The 23,602-nt window shown below is 33.4% G+C and overlaps 1 protein-coding gene across 1 annotated transcript in view; it reads right to left on the bottom strand.

The window, feature by feature from the left end:
- The window catches only part of NBEA (neurobeachin), an 817,699-nt gene that overhangs the window by 260,264 nt on the left and 533,833 nt on the right, over positions 1-23,602 (bottom strand). Inside the window, exon 39 of the mRNA XM_081128332.1 lies at positions 7,100-7,243. Coding sequence (XP_080984458.1) covers positions 7,100-7,243 — 144 coding nt within the window. The remainder of the gene's footprint in view (positions 1-7,099; positions 7,244-23,602) is intronic.

The following is a 23,602-nucleotide window of genomic DNA, read 5'->3' as shown; positions in this document are numbered from 1 at the left end:
CAGACCCACAGCCCAGGCCTGTGCCCTGACCTGAATCCAACAGGCAACCTCTGTGTGTGCGGGATGATGCTCAACCCACTGAGCCACCCTAGCCAGGCTCTATCTGATTATCTCAATTGTCTACTTTATTAATTAGTAGGACAGACATATCCTATGTTGTAACTTACTGGCTACTTGAGTCACAGAGGTAGTGGTAGTGGTAGCTGAGCTAATTCTCCTGATTATTTTTTTCTATTAGTTTCTGACTTCCAGAGCTCTATATACTCACTAAATATTCACTACATGTTAATGAGTAAGTGAATGAGTTCGCAAATGCAGTCAAAAAGAGATTTAGGGAGGTAGGAATGGTTGACCACAAAAAAGTTCTAAGCACAGGTTACTGTGATGGTAATGAAAGGTAAGCCATGATGGGAAGGTAGGTGACCGTCACTTAAGAGAACCTCTCATTGACTAATTCTATTTCCCTTAGTAGACCGCCTCCTTATTTCTGTATTCTTTTGCATTCTTAAATTTACATAATGCTTTTCCCCCCCTGCATTTCAGATTCCTGACTTGGGGGAAAAAGAGGTTATAAATCTATCACTTTGAAAAACCTACATAAAAACATCCAAGTCTTATATTCTAACAAGTCTTCCCATGTTACTAGTTCCCTATAGTAATACTTTTGAAATACTTAAAATCCATAGGTTATAGAATTATGGAATATCTTTTCCATGTGATAGAGAAACTGTTTTGTGATTCAGAGTCACGGTGGTATCTTAACTTTAAGAGACATTTAGTTAAAATGACACAACTCACAGAAGATGGGATGAAACAAAGATTAGCTTAACTTTAGGTGTTTTTACCCCAGAAAAGTCAAGTGATCAGTAATTATTTTAAATGTTTCAACTAGTATGAGCAGATGATCTGTTAATTCAAGCTCAAAATAAGTTTTGATTTGTATTTTGTTTTTGGTGTAAATTAACTAGATAATTATCTCAACTCTCCAGTTTACTTTACCTACGTGAAATTTGTCAATGAAAACCTTTTAAGACCAAGCAATTGTGTTAGAAGATTTTTTCATGGTTCAAAGGTATATCGGATATGGTCGCTACCCTTAAGGAATTTATAGTCTAAAAGGAGAGAGAAAACATACAGAAAAGCTTAAAGTGTTTTAAGAATGATATAATTAAAATTTTATAGGGTGGCAAAAATAAAAAAGGTAATAACCAGCATTGTGAAGAATATGGAGAAATTGGAGCTTCACACATTGCTGATGGGAATAAAATGATGCAGCCACTTTAGAAAACAGTCTAGCAGTTCATCAAAAAGGTAAACACAACGTTATCATTTGATCCAGCAATTCCACACCTAAGTGTATATTCGAGAAATAAAAATGCATGTTTAATGTAAAATGCTGTATATGAATGCTCATGGCAGTATTAATCACAATAGCCAAAAGGTGAAAGCAAACCAAGTGTCCATCAACTAATAAATGGATAAACAAAATGTGGTATATCCACAATATAATGGGATATTATTTGCTATAAAAAGGACATACATGCTACACTATTGATGAACCTTGAAAACACTAGACTAGAAAAAGAAGCCAATCACAAAGACTACATATTATATGAAAAGAATACATTTGGCCCAACAGGCATGGCTCGGCAGTTGAGCATTGATTTATGATCCAGAAGATTGTGAGATCCAGGGCACATGCCTGGAATGTGGGTTCGATCCCCAGTAGGGGGCGTGCAGGAGGCAGCTGATTGATGACTCTATCATCACTGATGTTTCTCTCTCTCTCATTCTCCCTCTCCCTTCCTCTCTCTGAAATCAATAAAGATATATTTTAAAAAAGAAAAGACTACATTTATATGAATGTACCAAACAGGCAAATTTATGGAGACAGAAAATACATTAGTGGTGCTCGAGAGTTTTGTGGATGGGGAATGGGGAAATTGAAAGGAGTAGCCAAAGACTATAAGGTTTCTTTCTGGGGTGATAAAGTGTTCTAAAATTATGGTAATAGTTGCATAACTCTGTGAATATACTAAAAATCATTAAATTGTGCACTTTATTTCGGTCAATTGTATGGTATATGAACTATATCTCAATAAAGTTGTTACCAAAAAGATATTATGGGGTGACAAGACTGACCAGTGAATACTTCATAAAGTGTTTTAAATAGCTCTTAAAATTGAGCAGGGACATGTGAAGTATATTTTAGTTAAAAAATGAAATTTGGACATTGATGTAGGCCTGTAAAAAACCTTTTATTTAACATTAAATAAATCAGTGGATGGTTGGTAATAATAGCTTACATATATATATATATATATATATATATATATATATGTGTGTGTGTGTGTGTGTGCATATATATATATAAAAAGAATATTTTTTCATAATTTACAAAACTGATTTGTTTCAAATTAAAATAAGTTGAGATTTTAGATTAAAATCAGGTGAACTCTACTAATTAATTTCAATGTTTTAAGTAGTAAACTATTTTAAATAATAAATATAATATAGTAAGTTAAAAATTTTAGTTATATAAGGAAACTTAGGTCCTAACTCACTTTACCAATCACTACAAACTAAAAAAGCAATTAAAATAAACTAAGTGAGGTGTTGTTAATATTATAATTACTTAATTGATTCTCATACTTTATTATTATCATGTTGGCCATTTGATACAATACATAATAAATTGAGCAATTCATAATCACACACATTTAACTTGCCTGTTGAGATAAACAGCTTGGGAAGAAAGGGAACTAAAAGTGAAATGGAAAATTGTACGACATTAAAATTTTTAAAACACTGTGGAATATTTTTCTTCATTAAAACTAGAAAATTCCACACAAAATGGAGAAGACATGTGAAAAGATCAATATTTAAATAAAAGTGTGCTACAAATAGGCTATTGGATTTTTTTTTAACTTACCAGAATCATTTTGGGGAACACATATATAAAGCTAAAATTAATTATTATGCATATTCATAGAGTTCTAAGTATAATATAATAAAACCAGTGTAAAAGTTGAGTTATAAACTGAGGATCTTGTTTTTGCATCATTTCAGAAAAGTCTTTAAGTATATATAGATACATATTTAAATACACTACTTGGTATTTTTTAGTTCAAACCATATACTTCTTAACCTTATGCACACTATTTAATCTCTCTTGGTCTCTATATCCTCATTTGTAAAATTAAGGTAACAATAATATCTACTTATAAAGTGGTGATTATTAAATAGGTGATTGCACATAAAAACCTTGAAACACTCCCTGGTTCCTATTAAGACATGCTGGCTATTGTTCTTTTTAAAATTTTATCTCTATAATCAGAAAATGGTCCTATCTTTTAAACAAATAAATAAACAAGAAAACAGAATCAATCTTAACTAAGTTGGCAATTTCCCTTATTTTTCTATTGTGATCATTAGTTTTGCACACATCTTTTATGATCTCCTGGATTTTAATTTGGAGTTAGATCTCCTGTGATGGCGAAATTTTCTTTAGGCAGTTTAGCACTATAGGGCCATTTACAGTGATCAGTTATAAAAAAGAAAGACATTGTTTAACAAATTTTAATTTCTGAGACACAAAACAATTATCAGCACAAGAAATTGTCAGAGCAACATGTGCTCTGAAACTTCATTAACATCTGATATTTTTATTTATTTATTTATCTTTATTGTTGAGAGTATTACAGGTATACCATTTCCCCCCGCAACTGACGCCCTCCACTTCGCTCCCACCCCCTCCCCAGGCCTTCACCCTGTTATTGACTGTGGCCATGGGTTATGCATATATGCATATAACTTTTTTGGTTAATCTCTTCCCACCCTCCATCCCCCTTCTCTCTTTCCTCTGAAATACGGTCGTCTGTTGCATATGTCAATGTCTCTGGATCTATTTAGTTCATCAGATTCTTTTGTTCATTAGCTTCTTCTTAAAGAAGACCCTTCAACTTTTCCTGTAGTGCTGGTCTGGTGGTGATGAACTCCTTTAGCTTTTTCTTATCTGTGAAGCTCTTTATTTTAAATGATAGCTTTGCTGGGTAGAGCAGTCTTGGTTGTAGTTCCATGTTTTTCATCACTTTGAATATTTCTTGCCACTCCCTTCTGGCCTGCAAAGTTTCTGTTGAGAAATCAGCTGACAGTCGTATGGGTGCTCCCTTGTAGGTAACTAATTGCTTTTCTCTTGCTGCTTTTAAGATTCTCTCTTTGTCTTTAACCTTTGGCATTTTAATTATGATGTGTCTTGCTATGGGCCTCTTTGGGTTCCTCTTCTTTGGGAACCTCTGTGCTTCCTGGACTTGAAAGTCGATTTCTTTCCCCAGGTAGGGGAAGTTTTCTGTCATTATTTTTTCAAATAGGTTTTCAATTCCTTGGTCTCTTTCTGCCTCTTCTGGCACCCCAATAGTACGAATGTTGGGCCTCTTGAAGTTGTCCCAGAGGCTCCTTATACTATTTTCATATTTCTGGATTCTTTTTTCTTTTTGCTCTTCTGGTTGGGTGTTTTTTGTTTCCTCATGTTCCAAATTGCTGATTTGATTCTCAGCGTCCTCTACTCTACTGTTGATTCCAGGTAAATTATTCTTCATTTCAGTTCCTGTAGCCTTCATTTCAAATTGGTACTTTATTATGTTATCGATTTTCTCAGTTATTTCCCTAATCATGTGCTTAAACATCCTTGTAACCAAAATTCTGAACTCTCTATCTGTTAGCTTGCTTGGATCTATTTCATTTAGTTCCTCTTCTAGAGATTTTTTTCTGTTCTTTCCTTTGTGACAGGTTTCTTTGCCTCCACATTTTGGCTGCTTCCAGGTATTTGTTTCTATGTATTAGATAGAACTGCTGTGTCTCCTGTCTCCTGGAATATGTAGAGTGGCTTTGTGTAGTAGGTGTTGTGTAGGGTCCAGTGGCTCAGCCTCCCCAGTCACCTGAGCTGGGCCTTCTAGGTGCTCCCCTGTGTGGGCTGTGTGCACTGTCCTGTTGTAGTTAAGCCTTGGTTGCTGTTGGAGTCATTGGGAGGAACTGACCCCCAGGCCAATCAGCTGTGAGGACCAGCTGCAACTATAGCCAAAGAGCTGCTGTGCTGGAGACACCCCTATGGAGCAGGATCTGATTTTTTTTAAAACCTAAGAATACTGGCTTGCAATTAACTTCTAAAAATGATTTTTATGTGACATTGTTACTATCATGTCAGGCTAGATTAATAAATAGGCTTCAGCATTTACAAAATGAATCTGTATATGCCTATGTATTCTGCAGACTATCTCTGTCACCCTCCCTCCATTAAACATCCGTTCCTGCCCTGACCAGTGTGGCTCAGTGATTGAAGCATTGGCCAGAGAACCGAAGGGTTGTAGGTTCAATTCCTGGACTAAGTCTGGGCGCAGTCAGGAGGCAACCAATCAATGTGTCTCTCTCACATTGATGTTTCTCTCTTTCTCTCTTCCTTCTCCTCCTCTTCCTCCTCCTCCCTCCCTCTTCTTTCTGCTCTCTCTAAAAATCAATGGAAGAGAATATCCTTGGGTGGGGATTGAAGAAAACAAGACAAAACAAAACAAAAATACATCCTCTACTTTTGTACTACATTCAAAGTTTAGAGTCACATTTGTAGACTGCTGTTTTAAAAACAAACACTATGACTAGGTAGGGAATCAATATTTTAGGTAGGGAATCAATATTTTCTAAGATTTTTTAGACGCAAGGACTCCAAAAAAGAATATGAGTTAGGACCAGGTGGATATGAATGGTATCAGATCTGCACAAAGGCAAATCTGTTTAAAATTTATAGGAGTTAGAGGAGTCTTGACAGAATGAATTGGTCAAGATTCAATTTTTAAATAATTTATTTCAAGCATACTTTCTTTGTTCTTTAGGTATTTTAACGTAATGTTATTTTGCAAATTTTATTTATGAGTATAGATTAATGTTAATAATTACTCTAGTTACCATTAGAGGGGAGAAATATAAAGGAGTTATTGGTCTTTATTGGATTTTTGCCTCTAGTATTACTGGACAGCTCTTACTACAAGAAACTTCAAGGTACTAGTCAAAGTTTTATCAAGTAATTAATTACCCTTAGTGGAAACTAAGGACCAGGGAGTCTAAACTAAATTGCATAATTATTGAACATATTGAACATATGTGAATAAAGAAAAGCAACTCATTTTCTAAAAACATGAGGAATCACATTTGTGAATTTTCTATAGTTTTTCAGGATCAAGAGTAAGACTAGGAAAAGAGAAAACAAATCTGTAGGCAAAAGGAAATAATGGCCTTCATTTGCTTAAGTTTCTAAATAGCCTCAGGTAAAATCTTTGAGCTACTAAAAAAAATCAAGAAACTACAAAAGCAAAACTTGAACATTTACTTAGAAAATTGAGGCAAACATTTGTTCATAGATTTAAGATTAATTTTAAATAGAAAAAATAGATTTCATAATACAGAAATGTTAATAACATAGGCATATCCAGGAACTGGTATTAGAATAACCTTATTAAACATCTAGAAGAGGGAGAATAATGTGCCATCTCCCATTTACATTCACCAGTAGTAACGTCTCTTCAGTGAAAGAAGTCTCCAATTGTAGCAGTATCATTGGAGGCTTTCATTAGTCATGCCAGATAATTTCCAGCACACTTCTGGAAACAGGAGTGCTATTTTGTAAACAGAATGGTGAATATAAGTCTACTCCTTTATGATGAATATAAGTCACTCCAATTTCATACGGGCTGAAAATACAGAGGTGAGGTGAGACTTAGACTCCTTGAGACTCTAAAGCAGGAGTTTTTAACTTGAGATCTAGAATATGATTTGAGGAGTTAGTAAACCCTCTGAAATTGTGTACAAAATTGTACATGTACCTTCATGAAGCACCCTGCTCTTATGGGATTCTAAAACCATTATGGGACAACACTGTAAGATAGCCATATCCCATCTGGTCATTAGAAATGAGACAAATCATTAACATTCACATAATTGAGCATCATTCAACCACTGGCACATACTTATTCACCAGGAGATTGATTGTAAATTCAGTAAGCTTGTGACTATTTATTACTTACAACAGATAGAAAAACATTTTAAAATTTACCTGCAAGATTGTCAATTTCTTTCTCCTGTAGCAGACTGACTGCATCATCATCTCCTTCCAGCATAAGCTCTGTCTCTGCATTCTGATTCACTATTGCTTGACTTCTGAATGTTTTCTTCGACTTCACTACATCTTCTTCAGTGCCTAGTCACAAGCAAAATACAATAATTTGGGTTATTGTGATTGATTTGCTTTCAGTGAGTATTAGAAATAATCTAATACTTTTTTACAATTATATGCCACATTTACACATTACAAGTATAGAACATTTTTACCTTCTTTATCTTGTTTGATCTTCTAAATAACTGAGAGAAAGATGATGTAATCTCCCACCCTTGTTTTACAGATGAGGAAACAGGCTGACAAAGCTACATGCCTGTAGAGACCTAGGACTTGGCTGGTGGTAGACAAAGGTCCCTATAACCCACATCTTGGGGTTCTAAGGTCACTGCACTTTCTATAAAAAGTCTGCATCTCACCAAAAACTTGGTTTTCTGATCCATAAAATTATACAATTTTACACCATTATACCTTTGTGTGAATTAGATAATCAAATGATCAGATCTTTTGAAAAGATAAATAGGTATGAAGAACACAAAAAAGCATTCACATTTGAAGGGAGATATGTTTATTATTGGGAAGCTACAGAAAGGTGGAGTCAGGAATGATGTAGACATAAAATGTACATCACAACAGCTATTTCTTTAGCAATTAATAAAATAATGGTTTTCTAAGGTGATATCCTGACTTTGTTACATAAAATAGTAAAAAAGGCCAAAATCCAAAACACACAAAAATAAGTAAGAAAAATGCAAATATAGCAAAAGTTTACCTAGCATTAATAGGTCAATCAATATGAAGGTTAAAAATTGAAATTCCTTTGAATCTCTCATGGATTTGACTGCTTAACAAATATTTACATTCAAACACCTGCTTTGGTGTTTATATATATATGAAATATATCTACTTCATATCACTGTTTTAGGATGTAGGCTTCAAGGAGCAGCATTAACTGGGAAAACATTGTCACATCTCATTTGGTGTAGTGGATATATTCCTGAAAATGGGAGCTTAACAAATCACTCTTATATGATGTTGTTGTATCATACTTCTAGGGGATGTTATGATATTGTGCACACATGCAATTACTCTTCAAGTATTGTCATACCTTTGGCCAAACCGTTTGACAATTAATAATACTTTTGGTCAATTTTCCCAGGCCCAATAGAGAACTTCCAACAACAGTCCGTTACTACCTGTTGATATCTGCACCACCATTTTCTTGGAAGTGCATCCAGCTGCTGTGAAACTTGCATTGTATAAAATAGCCCTTTTTTCTGAAGCTTGCATACTTTTCTTTTTTCTTTCTTTCTTTTTAAAAACTATATCTTTATTGATTTCAGAGAGAGGAAGGGAGAGGGAGAGAGAGAGATAGAAACATCAATGATGAGAGAGCCACTCATCGGCTGCCTCCTGCATGCCCCCCAACTGGGGATTAAGCCCGAAACCCAGGCATGTGCCCTGACTGGGAATCGAACCTCGATCTCCTGGATCCTAGGCCCACGCTCAACCGCTGAGCCACGCCTGGCCGGGCAGCACTCTTCTTTCTGTCAGTGACTCAAGAGTCAATTCTGTTTGCTAAAACATTAACAAATTGACTCAAGGGTAGCCCACAGAAGATTAAAAAATACATGTTGAGGAACACAGTCATGTGACAATAGTACTGTGGAGTGTCACTGGCTGAGGAATACAGTCTGTCACCCTAGCTGTTACTGGATAGTAGTATTTAGAGAGCATGGTTAAAATATAGCTTAACAGTATAAAGTAATAGATTGTTTAATATATATTTTGATAAATACTCCAGAGACAGAAGTATTATTATAAATCACTGTTACACAGGAGACCAGGGGAATTAAATGGATTATATGTGCATTCTTCTTTCACTGGTACATAGACAATTTTTATTTCTAGAATAAAAACTTAAGGATTAATTTCTGAATGGTCCAGAACCTTATCTTAATTTTATTTGGTTTTAATTGATATAAACCAGCACAAGAGTAATCTTCTGGGTGTAGCTATCTTTATAATGTAAATTTGCTGCTTCAGTAATAACTTAATTAGTGAAACCCAGAGCTTGCACCATCTGAGAACAAGAGAGGCAAATCCAGTGATTCTTAACCTAGAAGTCTCTCTTGAGGTTTTTGTAGCCATATAAAGATCTCAAGAGAGATCTTTTACTAGACATCTTCAACTGGATATTCTTAATTCCACATTTTCCTACCTGAACAAATCATCTCCTGTTCCTCCACCTCCTCCTTTTTTGATCAACCCGCTTACTGAAGGGACAAAGGCAGAATTCATCCTGCAAGGTGACTGCCTCTGCCCTGGCTCAAACCATCATAGTTTGGCCTATAGGTTTTCCACAGCTCCCTTATTCACACTATCCTCTATGCTTTTGTCTGTGTGATTATTATAAAACACAAATAAGTCAAGGATATTTCCCTGCTTAATATGGTTTAATAAATCTTCCCAATCAACGACACTGAGTGCAAAGATTATACCTTTAGGATAAAGTCTAAACTTCTTAGCATGGCTGATTAAGGTCTTTTATCTTCTTACTATCAATTTTTCATTATCTTTTCTTACTACCCCATCAGCAATATTGGACCATTTATAGCTTTCAAAATACGTCCTGCTTTCTCAGACCCCTTTACCTGTGCTGTTATTTCCTCTGTATGGCATGTTCCTTCCTTCCCCCTTTGTTTGGCTAATTCCTACTTGACTTTCAGAACTTACCTCCTTCATGTGCCTTTCCTAATCAACCCCTCTGTACTTTCACAATTTACACAGAACTCAGCTACACTCTATAGGTGCTATCTGTCGTGTTTGTCTTCTCCACTACACGATAGACTAATTTCTTCTTATTTTACTTTTATTAGTATTTATTGTATGCTGAATTTACTTCTGAGCCATAAGATTTTGTTTCTTCAGTTTCTTCTGAGATATCTTTTTCTTCTGTGCAACCTGCTCTTCTGCTTTAGGAACAATCTGCTCCTTTGCAGTAAGAACCATCTCCATGTGGCAGGGAGAGCTCCCGCGTGGGTTAATCTGGCCATGAATTCTGTAAGTTTTGCACTGCATTTTGGGAGCTTTTTTCACCTGGATGTGCTCAATGACCAGAGATTCTACATCTAAACCCTTCAGCTCAGCATTACTCTCTGCACTTTTAAGCATTTGAAGCAAAAGTTCAGCACTCTTTTAGAGCCACTGAATTTGGGTCCATCCCCACTGTTTGGCCTGGGCACACCTACTAACTCCACCACTGTAAGAACAGAAAGTCACACATTCTTCAGATATTTGGTGGCTTTTCTCATATGCATACCCTTGATGACCTAGGCAGTTTCTTGAATGTTCTTAAAGTGAACATGAAGATTTGAACCTCTTGATTTGCATGATTTTGTGGATTTTTTTTGGTGTCAAGCGAATAGTGAACCATTTTCAGAAGTCACCTCGGGCAGCTTATAGGAAGAAGCTGCTATAGGCTAATTTCTGCAGCCTCAGTGCCTGCCACCAAGCAGGTGCATCACAAACATTTGCTGAATTGAAGTTCAAGTCCACCAATCCTGTGTTCCACTCTCTTAATTTTTTAAGGTAGGTTTTTGTGTTCCTTCCCTTATGCTTCCACCACATCTCTCAAATCCTGCTACTGTAGTAGTTATCAGTATTGTAACTATTTGCTTGTTGTGTCCACAGAGCCTGGAAGCTCTTGATGACTGGAAACATGCTTCTGTCTTTGTATTCTCAGTCCTTAGCATCCTGCCCGCCACCGAACAAGTCCTGATAAATACTGAATAAGTGAATAAACTGAGACATAAAAGTTACCTATGGATATTTCTTAATCTGAACATCTCAGGATATCTCAGAGACTCTTGACGATATGCCTTCAGATTGGGAGAAAATTCAAGAATCTATGTATTTATACAAAAGGGAATTTGTTTCTTTATATAAAATAGTCAATAAAGCCCTATATATATATATATATATGAGTCAGCTTAATAAAGCAAGTTTTTCCTTGTATCACAACCATGTGTAATCTTTGTCATTAAAAAAAAAAAAGCTTTACATAACTCTTGTTACTAAAATTCAAACCTATCAATAAAAAATGAAAGTGAGCTCTGAAATTTATATTACATTTTTACTTTTATCCCCTCTAGTTTTAAATCAGTGAAACAAATGTCTTTTAATATATATATATAGTAAACTAATCCATACCAACACACTGAACTTATCCTTCCTGTTGAAGTGTTATCAGTTTGCAGCTCAGTAAACTTCCTGATTTTTATGGCACTGCAGCAAACATTTATCTAAATTAAAGTGTATGAGATGCAAAAGTGCTTTTCAATCACAATATCCTTTATGAATTAGAGCTTCATTCATCAAAATTACAGGCAAAAAGAGGTAAGGTCTCAGAGGGCTGTCTCATTACAAGGCTTATAAACACTGTCCTTAGAAAGAATTGGTTTAACACCCAACAAATCAAAATCTGATTGGGAAGAGAATTTATTTGAGATCATCTATCGTTAGAAGACAGAAGACAGTTTGGACTGAATGCACTTCTTGGCCTCTTTAGCCATTCATCAAGAAATTAACAAGCAAATACCACAAACCACCAGAATGCCTTAAATTTGCAAATGTGAACTATGTGTAAAGCTGGATATACATATACACTTATTTTCTAAGAAAATATTAAAATGCCATAAAGTTTATAAGATTTCAGAATTTTAAAAATGCCTCCAAATTATAGATTAATGAAGCCAAATGCAAAATTGCACTTATTTTATTTTCAACATCATGCTACAAATAAATATAGGAAAGCACTGGATATACACTAGATTCCTCTGTAAATATATTATGCTTGAAGCTCTTTATGTGAAAATGTTATCTAATATAGAATACTGCATTATATGAATCTACATAAAGCTCTTGTTTCATAAAAATTCTCTTAATAAACAAGGATCCATGTGAAACAAAGTATATTTTAAAAGTGAAATAACAAGAAAACTAAAATATATCTAGTACTGTTACTATACTCTAGTATTACCAGTATTATAATTGTATTATTATCATTTAAAATTCTTCTATTGTTATTTAAAATCAGTAGTTAAAATATAGAAATAACAAATCAGAGATGCTAATTTATCCTTAAAATATTCAAAGAGAATATCTATAAGCAAAGTCTGGACAATCAAAGAAAAGAAATTATTTTATTTATTATAAGTCCATCATGTTTTTTTCCATTGATAAATATAAGCAATTAATGTAAACAAAAGTACTACAAGGTAGTTGTCTTCTCTTTAAGGAATTATTCTGTAGTTAACCTTAAAATATTTATACTAATAAAGAAAAAAGTATTTTACAACAAAAGGTAAGCCATAAATTATATATATAGGATATCCCCCAAAATGTATACACACAATTCCATTTTCAAAATTGAGCTATCATCTGTTAAAGTGTGTATACATCTTTTTGGGACACCCTGTATATGTGGCTAATGCACAAAGAGAAAAGACAGAATAAACCAGGAACTGGTTGGGACTGACCTTCTTCCCTCCAACATGCTGCTATCACACTGTTTATATTCACTATAATGCAATACAAGCCTGCAGCTCCTCCACTAGGCTGGATGCTCCTTGCAGATAGATAGCACGTAGAAAGGTGCCACAAAGTGTTTATGAAATTGAATGAAGTGTAAATAGCTTACATTAAAAATTGTCCTCTCCCAATAACTATAGTATCCACTTAAAGATCTAATTAAATAAAATAAGCATAAGTGTATGTATTTGACATTCAGCTTCAATTTTGTACATGGGTATCTTAAAATATTCTTAATATCTTGGGTATTTGAAGGGAAAGAACTGCTTTCTCAACAAAGTTGATACTAGACTTTTATATGTCTGTAATGCACTTAATACATACTTCTCTTCCATCATTGGAAGGAGATAGAATAAAAATTTATTCTCATCTTAAATGTATCTAAATGTAAGATATCAGGAAATTCTATAGTTTCTAAACATCTGGAAACCAGTTTCACAAGATGACAATCTTTTTTGAACAAGTTATTTTTCATATCTACCATTTTATAATATAATAGTTTAGCTTTTAAAATGTGTTTTGAAAAAATTATCCCTGTATAAGATAAAATTCTAAACTCTACTTTCTTTTAGAAGTATTAATGACATATGAATACTTTGAGAAATTTTAAAGTTTACTTTTTCTTGTTAAAACTAAAATCAGAGCAATAAATACTTTTACAGAACAGTGCTTTTAGTAACTTTAATGACATTATTTAATTCTCATTAGAAGAAAAAGATTTTAAGATAAATATATCTTTCAACTAATTACATTACACATGGTGACATGATCTCATGCAATAACACATATGGATCTATTTATTTACTAAAAAGTTTATAATTTTGAATATTTCAAAGAAGAAAAGAATGGTTAATATTATATTAAGAAACCCATCACTCAAAAATATTTTATGCCAAATTTAATGTGAGATAAAAGGAGTAGATACATAGAACACACTGTATTGTAACAATTGTTTACTAAAAAGTAAATATTTTTCTTCATAAATAATTTAAATTCAAAATTAAATTTTGTGTTTGACTTTGTAGCATAGGCATAGTACTCCCTTTTTTAAGAAATATAAATGATAATTACACAAAAGGAAAGACATACTGAATGAAGACTAACAACTAAAACAATCATTTTCTATATAGAACACAAATAAAAATTAAACAGACATTTTAGTAGAAAAATTCTAATGACAAAAACTGTTAGTGATACTGAATAAAAACACTATTAGAAAGAATGACTAGAAATCTCAAGTATTTTTTTCTCTCCTCTGTTACACCTGATGCTGAGCCAGGAACCTCACTGACTTTATCAACACAAAATCATTTGATGAAAGCCAATATTCTCATAAATGAAGTACATTTTCTATTTAAATAGACAGTTTCTATTTGTTGTTTCAAACACACTTTAAGTAAAAATCTAAGTAGTTATTGATTAAATTTAATAAATACTGATAAACAATCTGGACAGTTTAGACATCAAGTTCCTCTTTTCTAACTTATGTGTATTTTAGCTTGAATGCACTGGATTCAACCACAATTCCCATTTCAATTCATTTTTTATTAACAGAGAATATATTGAATAATCCAAATTAGATATTATCTATACTACTATAAATTAAAAACCTAAGACACCAGCTTTAAATTTGTAATAAACTTGATTTAGAAATGGTAACCCTTACATGATTCAATAATTGACGTTACTTATTGCCCATTTTAGCACATCATATATCACATAAAATTAAGAGTACAGCATTGTTTGTGTTTTCACCAGTGAGGAACTTGTATAGACTTTTGTTTGCTTTCAACTAGATACAGACATTATATCTGCAGGTAGGTTTTTCTTTGAAAAGCTCTAGGAAAATATTTCAGTGGTATAGTAAACATGTAGAACCAGCAATATGTGCACTAATTAAGATAAAATATTCATAGAAATTATTCTCAGCAGTAAATTCTTATTCAGATTAGTTATGCTGGTAAACGATTTACAAGACTATAAAAAATTTTAAAAAAAAATCGTGACCTAACATCAACAGTTATTGCTCAGTGGAAAAGGACATCAAGGACACTTGCAAGTAAAAGAATTGGATCAATATTAACGTGATTTTCATTTCATGCTTCCCCAACTCCAGTAAGCTGACAATATACTCTGATTATGTGAACTGCCTCAGAGTAACACAGAAAAGGTTATTAGAGCAAGAGGTGGAAATGGAATGCACTTTTTATATTGACAGGACTGCTAATAGAGTATACTGATTTTCAAAGACATGCAATGCATTTTTACAATTTGGGTCTGACAGCAAAAATGGAATTTCATTTATTCCTAATTCAAAATATTCATACATAAGCAACATTTCTTAGAGAAGACCAACAAAGGGGATATTCATAAACAACATTTTTAACCTGAAAAAAACTATATTAGTATGAAATGCTAATTTAATAATCTTCTTAACAGAGTGAAAGTAGAAAACTGCATTCTGTGTCTTTTAAAGGAAATTTGATAAGCCATATTTTAAGAATATACATGATGTTAAATATAGATTCTCTACATTTTAGACCGAATATTACTTAGTGTGGTTTTAAATATTTTAAACAAAATTTCATTATATTAAAAATCACATGACACACAACTTGTGAAAAACTGGTAAAAATTGCAGAAAACTTGGCTCAATTTAGAGGCCTCTAAATACCATAAAGAGCATAGATGATGCATTATTCATCTTTATGATTGAGCACATAGCAGTGTTTGGTCCCTATGTTACAATATACTTAGAAAAGACTAGCATGAAATAAATAAATCAAGAATGATAGACAGCTATCTTTACATGGCTATCAGTGATCCCTCCCCCCACCCTTTAAATTTTTTTGGCATTTTCTAGATTTTCTACAATGAATAGGTTTCTTTTCAGGAGAGAAGGGAGGACAGGAGACAGGGAAGGAAGAAAAGAAGGGTAGGAAGGGAGGGAAACAAGAATAAAGGAAAGAAACGTTGCAACATAAGTCACGAGGGGTAGCTGGCAGATGAGTAGCAGGATGGAAGGGAGAAAGTTTTGGCAACTCTAGGAACGCAAGATGAACTGGACAACTTGAATGAGGGCTGAGAGGGTAGGGTACACGTCTTCTGGCAGTGGGTAGCAATAAGCTGGGGAATGATGCTTGAATTTTCTTTTTAAAATCTGTCGCAAAATTCAGTGTGGAAAATCTATTTTAAAACTCTGGGAGATGGGGTAGAAGATGTTTTGAATAGGTAAGTAAATGGCTCAGAGACATGTAAAAAAGAGGTAATTAACAAAATTTTTTCTTTAATCAAAAAAGTGGAATAGCAGAGATATAGTTATTTAAAGCACTTTAAAAGCACCAAAAACATTAAAAAATATATTTTACTAAATGACACAGAATGCACACCGTATAAATGACTTTAAGTTAATCTGCATTGATATACCTTTATAGATGATAGGTATAAGAGTAGGTCAATAATGCTCTTGCAGTTAAGAAAATTCCAATTTATTTACAGCAACAAGCTGTATAGTATAATGATATTTAGATTTGAGTTTTTGCTGGATCTACCATTTTATTAATTAGAATGTTACTTAATTCCTATGGTCTATCATTTTCTCATATAAAAATTCTCTAATGGCTCTTCACAAATCCCTTCACAATATGACTCCAAATGGTCCTCTTAGCCTCATCTTCATACACTCTTCCCACCCTACCCTCTGTTCCATCACACAGCACCATTTGTCATTCCTTCCACACCTTACTTTAGGCTGTGCAGTCCCTTTCTCCATATTTCTACCATTCTGGTTATTGACTTGAGAAGATCTCTATTCATCCTTTCAAGTTTAACTAGAATTTATCCTTCAGTTAAATAGCCCCCTCATTGAATTCACACAGCATTTTTAATAGCACTGATGAATATATTTATCATATTGTGTAGTAATTACTTATAAGTGCAATAGTGTGTACACATTATGAAAAATTAGTCTAAAAGATAAATATGATTATAAACAGTTCCATGCTACTCAGCAATAAATCCAGTAATATAATTTTGTCAATTCCTCATCTTTAACAGCTTTTGATGCTCTAAGTGGAATAAAGTACAGATAAAAAATATACTTCAGAATTTGAAAATACCATACTTAATAGACCTATTCCATAGAAATCATATCCTTCAATGCTGCTACTGAAAATGATGAATGAATGTGGGAAAAATGTGAGTTAAAAAACCGTAACTCAACCATCAATTAAAAACAGCAATTAAAGTAGATAAAATTGTATTAATGTGGATGCTCTAAGTGGAACAGAAAGAAGATACAAGGTGGGGCAAAAGTAGGTTTACAGTTGTAAGTAAACGAAAGTTTATTCTTGAATTATTATTGTATTATTTTCACAAACAGCTTGTCAACCTACTTTTCCCAAGCTCTGTATAATTTCTGTTCTCATTGGGTTTCTTTTGTCTCAGAATATGAAACATATAAAGTCAAAATGTATTCTGAAATCTTTACAAAGTAACCTGTTACCAAGTGCAAAACACTGAGGCTTTTCAAAAGGAGTAAGTTAGACCTTTTTATGCCTTTATGTCTTGGTAATTACTGTTATTACATCTGCTCTTCCCTTCTCACCTGGTAAATTCCTCATCTTCTCTCAAGATAGTTCATAAGTAATTACTTCTTTGAAGGTGATTCTGACCCACTCACTAGGCTGAGGTAGTCACTATCTCCCCTGTGCGCCTGTATGAACTACTACCTTCCTCTACGACAACCATTTATTTCTTTCCACTACACCAGGAGTTTTTAACCTTGCTGCTGCTGGCATTTTGGGCTGGAGTTTTGTTGTCATTCTGGGGGAGATGTCCTATGCATTCATGGTCTATAACCATCAGATATCAGTCCCACACACCGACCTCCACCAGCACTGGGAAGCACTACACTAAACTATGTGCTATAGTAAGGTAAAAACTGTGTCTCAGAAACTGAGTATGTCATCTAGCACATGCATGGCATGTAAAATATAATCAATAAATGCTTTTACTTATTTGTTTCTATTTTTATTGAATTTATTGAGGTAACTTTGGTTTGTAAAACCATACAGGTTTCAAGTGTACAACTCAATAAAACATCATCTGCACACTGTATTGTGCACCCATCACACCAAGCAAAGTCTCTTTCTATCCCACTTTCACCCCCTTTGCCCATCTCCACCTAACCCCCACCCCACTCTCCCTCTGGCTATCACCACACTGTTGTCTGTGTCTGTGTGTTATGTATATATGGTTTTTGGCTAATCCCTTCACCTTCTTTCATCCAGTTCCCCCTCCCCTTCCCTTCGGACCTGAACAGACACTTCTCCAAAGAAGACATTCAAATGGCCAATAGATATGAAAAAATGCTGAATGTCACTAATCATCAGAGATGCAAAATAAAACCACAATGAGATATCACCTCACATGTGTCAGAGTGGCTACCATCAATAAATCAACAAATAACAAGTACTGGCTAGGATGTAGAGAAAAGGGAACCCTGTGTACTGTTAGTGGGAATAAATGCTTTTAAATTAATAATGTTACCTGATTCCTTTGAATCTGTTTAAAGCCCTGCAATCTGAAGCTTCAACATAAAAACAGTAGAGTTGTTAAACCTTTGTTGATATAAGAATCCTATACTAAATCTGTGAAAGGTATTTTATAAACATTTTTTATAACAGCATTATATATTCCATTTCAGTTATTTTAAGAGATTATAAAAACCACAGGATAAAGACAAGGCCATGATATTAAGATATGACACTGGCACCAAAACGAGCTGAAAAATTATTCCCTGCTTGTCTTTCTTTTCCTCTCTTTTAAAAAAATTCACACCATATAACATTTCAAAAATTTATTTAAATAGTAATAAGATAATCTATTCATTAGAGATATAGATAATCAATGAATAATACACCAACTAAAATGGACTTATCAATGACCAATAGTAAGACATTTCCTAGGGTCTCTACATAATACAAACAATAGGTTATTGGGCTAAAAAATAAAATCACCTCTCTCAAGTATAACTATAAACTCTTTAAAAACTAAAGTCAGAAAAAAATATGAAGTCAGATAATTTAATGCCCCTTTCTAACAACTGGATTGTTGCATTAGCATTTTTTATTCTGAGTGCTGCTTATTTCTTGATGACTGCAAGTAACACATTACAGTAGCCATGCATATACCATCAAAACTAATTTAATTCCAGATTCATTACAGAGCTGCTTTTTATTCATCAAGGTCAAATCTTGGCAGCTTCACAAGCTTAGATAAATCAGGTGTTAAGCAGACACATCTCTGAGGAAACTAAGGATGTTCTCATTTGCAGTTCTCAGCATATCTTATTATTTATTGCCAAAGAAATGACTGATTAATTTTGTCATCTTTGTTCCATGTTATTTTTTCCTCTAGCTGAAGCAACCTGTCCTCTTTCATGATGACTGATCAAGTCTGTTTAAGATGTTGTCTTTGATCACAGACGTGGGGAGCTTGTAATCTTAGGCTTTGATGAAACATTGTCCCACTATAATTTTGTGGAAGGGACAGTCCTAAATGATAACTGACAGTCAACAAAGACAAGCAAACTTACTAAGATTTTGTATTTTTCTTTGACAACATAATCACTAAGCATCAGAAATGCACCAAAAGTTAACTAGTACAGGTTTTATTGAAACATACAAATACTATACAAAACCTCCCTTTTTCAATCATTTCCTTGTTAGCTAATTTTCCCTGAAGAAAAAAACCTTGCAAGTCAGAAGATGAATTTATGAGTTTTAAAATATTTTCCTTATATTTGCCCATTGCTATTGTCTGTAAATTTTTTTGTAATCAATTAAATATCCACTTGTATGAGATTTTACTATTAGAAAACACCTAAATAACATATTCATTACCTAAAACACTAGAACATTAAAAACCAGGAAAAAAATTACATGCCTCCAGGTTTTATTAATCACTTTTCAACACCAGAAGCTGAAAGTATATCAAATCACTCCAAATCCTTTGCATATGACAGCCTCATAAATTATTCAAGTCATTAGTATTACTAAGAAGCATGAAACACTCCATCGGTGTTAAGGATGTTTTCCAATCTAAAAAGGTCAACCAAAAGTTTTAATAATGAAATCAAAAGAAAAACTTTACAAAGTAAATATGAAATAAAAGTACTGTCTTTATGTTTCCTTGAAAATATATCTAATTGTGATTATTTCCTCATTTAAAAGAAAGCATTGTTAATTATTTGTTTTGTGGCTCCAAGTAAACTGCCTGAAGAGAATGTTAAGAAATCCAAATTATGACTAATTATATCTGTCCATTACATCAAAGTTCAATTATAATTTAATCTAAAATGTTTGACTGAATTTAAGAGAAAAAATCAAGTAATTAAAAATATTTTTACTAAAACATTGAGTCTGCTAATTCCATTTCAGTTATATTGCATGACTGTAGGCTCGCATTCCTGAAAAATAGTATACTACAAGGACAGACACACCTGACCTGAGTTACCACACCAGGGATTGCTTTGAGGAACCATGTAAATAATCCTTACTTAAGTAATTTAAGGTTATTCCCTCAGCTTGTACAACTTTAAAATTCTGAAAACTTTGATCAATATTGCAAATACTTCTAGCCATACTGAAAATTCCATTCATAAAATATTCTTTTGTTTCTAAAACATTTTTTGCAACAATGTAGATTAATAAAAAAAAAAACTTGACCAAAGATTACAACAGAATTTCTGTGCATTTAATGCTTAATTTCAAGATAGAATTTACAGGGAAACTAAAATGTTGTAATTATTTAATACAGAGGAAGAAATAAACTATATTTCAATTTGTTCTTGAAGCTCTTCCAAAATTTGTAGAGTTGTGCTATAATTATACCCTTTACCTATGTCTACACAAACCAAAACATTCAATCATTTGGATGTTAGTCTACACACCGCCAGATTTTAAGGTACTTAAACACATTTACATGCTTAATGGCAGGCAGAAGGGCCAGATGATAGGTTGAGTTTTTTTTACTTTTATATGAATGTTCTGACAATATGTGAATACAAAAGCTTTCTTCAAAATATATTAAAAAAATAAGTCTTCAATTAACTTTTTCAACATCTATTCTTTAAAAAATATGTTTTTATTGATTTTAGAGAGGAAGGGAGAGGGAGAGAGAGAGAAACCCGGATGAGAGAGAAATATTGATCTGCTGCCTCCAGCATGCCACCTACTGGAGATTGAGCCTGCAACCTGGGCATGTGCCCTGACCAGGAATGGGACCAGCGACTTCTTTCTTGGTGTACAGGAAGACTCCCAATCGTTGAGCCACACCGTCCAGGACTCAACATCTATTTTTATTAGATGAAGTACTTCATAATAATTACTGACATTTCCTATTTCTTCTGAAGAAATACTTTGTACATAAGTTAGAAGGCACATTTAGAGTTTGAAAAAAAGTACAATACTACATTTTTCTCTTGACCATTTGTAATTCTTCCTTCTATTTCTATGTATAGATCACTTCACGGAACACTTTCCAGTCACCCTCTTCACTTCCTCCATATTTTGCTCCCAACTTTCTACTCACTTTCAGCAGTCTGCAGCTGTGAGCTGTGATGAAGGCTGAAGAGCCGTGTTCTAGGACTGTTTTTGGAGGTACAGTTGTTTCAGTTCTCTTTTGTCTTCCACTACAAGACCTTCACCCTGAGAATGACCAGGGTAACTCTGGCCTAAGTACGATGTTGATTTCTTGAATATTTTATAGCATGTATGTGGTCTTTGTTTTACACACGAATAAAATAAGAACATACTCTTCTTTACATTTATCAAAGAACCCAACACTCAAGAGAGAGAATAGGTTCTGATAACGCTGATGATGCATTATTTAAAATTCATAAACCACTACGCATTTAAAAATACATTTATACTACATACAGAGGATGTTTAGTATCACCTACATTTTTTATCTATTTCAAAATTAGAGTATTATTTTTTAAACTTAGGTTTATTAACAGTTAATTAGTTACTATGATACTAAAATATGACTATCAGTCTTAAAAAGATTTTAAGGCAAAATATTTTAAAATTTGTTTTGGATAGGCTTTGATATTGGTTCAATAATAGAGATATTTTACTAATTAAACACACAAATTATTCACTTTTATTGAAAACCAAAATAAATATTTCCCTAACAGCTCCCCCTCCCCGCCCCCTTTTGAAGTCCTCACCCAAGGACATGCTTAGAGAGAAGAAAAGAGGGAATGAGAGTGAGACAGAGAGGGAAAGAAACACTGATATGATATCAGTTGCCTTCCCAAAGATCTCCAACTGGGGATCAAACCCACAACCCAGGTATGTGGCTTGACTGGGAATCGAACCGGCAACCTTTTTGGTACACAGGACAAAGCTCAAACAACTGAGTCACTCCAGCTGGGCTTTTTTTACCTAACAGTCCCTTTTTTGAAGCAATCCATACAATACTGAATGTAGTAGTATCCTGTGGATCCTATATAATTAAAGCTTTGGCAAATCAGTATCACAAATATTACTTCTAGGGTAACCTTTACAGTAAATTGTCTATATATTTCTAATTCCAAATGCCATGAATTCAAGATAAATTGGTGAAAAATTTTAAATAGTTGTGCATATGAAGTTTTAATGATTTTAAGTTCATATAATAAGGCATGCCACTTTAAGTAGATAATTCTAAGAATCTCTTCTATAGAGCACAAAAGTAATACCTCATTTTAAGTTGGTACTAAATCCTTAGGTCTAAAATCCTTAGGTGATCTTTTGAGTTCATTAAAGAAATACCCTATAACACAGGTCAATTATAATTTTTTCTAGCATATTGTTTCCTGTAGTTACTTTTGCTATATAAAGTTACTATCTTAGGTATAATAGTTTCATATGAAATCCTCATGTATTTAATTATATGACTATCAGTCTCAAAAAGATTTTAAGGCAAAATATTCCCAGTCAAGCCACATACCTGGGTTGTGGGTTTAATTTTAATTTACTGTTGAAAATATTACAGATGTCCTCTTTTTCCCCCATTGACCCCTTCCACCTTGAACCCACTCCTCACCTCAGGCCTTCATCATACTTTAATTATATTTTGAGTCTTACTAAGTTATAGCAATTCACATACTATTTGAGCAACAAATTTTAAAGGCTTTGCATATTTTTTTTTACTAGAATTAAATACTATCTCTATTCAATTTCAGTCCATCAAGAAAATGAATGTTATTGTTATAGGTTATAAACTATAGTAAATTTTAAAACAAATGGTTTACTTATTACTCTCAAGTGAATGAAAATTAATATAAAAACATCAGTAATTTTAAGAACAAAAGTAGCTAATTATAAATATATATAGATAGTATTCATCAATTTTTTTCCAAGTGTATATGGTTTATAAAATTCTGATATGATCAATCAAACTTAACTTGTTAAGAGCATTTAAAAATGTGTAAAAAGACAAAATAGTCCTATGAATACTTATTGGTGGACAGCAATCAAAAGTAGCACCATTCTTTTTTTAATCTTAGAGAGAGAAACTGAAGGAGAAAGAGAGAGAAAGAAACATTGATGCGATAGAGAAACACTGATTGGATGTCTACCGCACTCACTCGGACCAGGGACGGAACCCACAACTGCATATGTGCCCTGACTGGGAATTGAACCCACCACCTTTTGGTGCATGGGACAAGGCTCCAACCAACTGAGCCACACCAGCCAAGGCAAAAGTAGCAGTATTTTTATTAAATAACAAAAAAAAAATTTGGTATTTATTATTTATTGTACTATTTATAAAGAACAATTTAGGGTACAGTTCTATTGT

The sequence above is a fragment of the Miniopterus schreibersii genome (assembly GCF_964146895.1).
Source record: "Miniopterus schreibersii genome assembly, chromosome: 2".
Lineage (NCBI taxonomy): Eukaryota > Metazoa > Chordata > Mammalia > Chiroptera > Miniopteridae > Miniopterus > Miniopterus schreibersii.
This window is presented reverse-complemented; position numbering and strand designations above follow the sequence as displayed.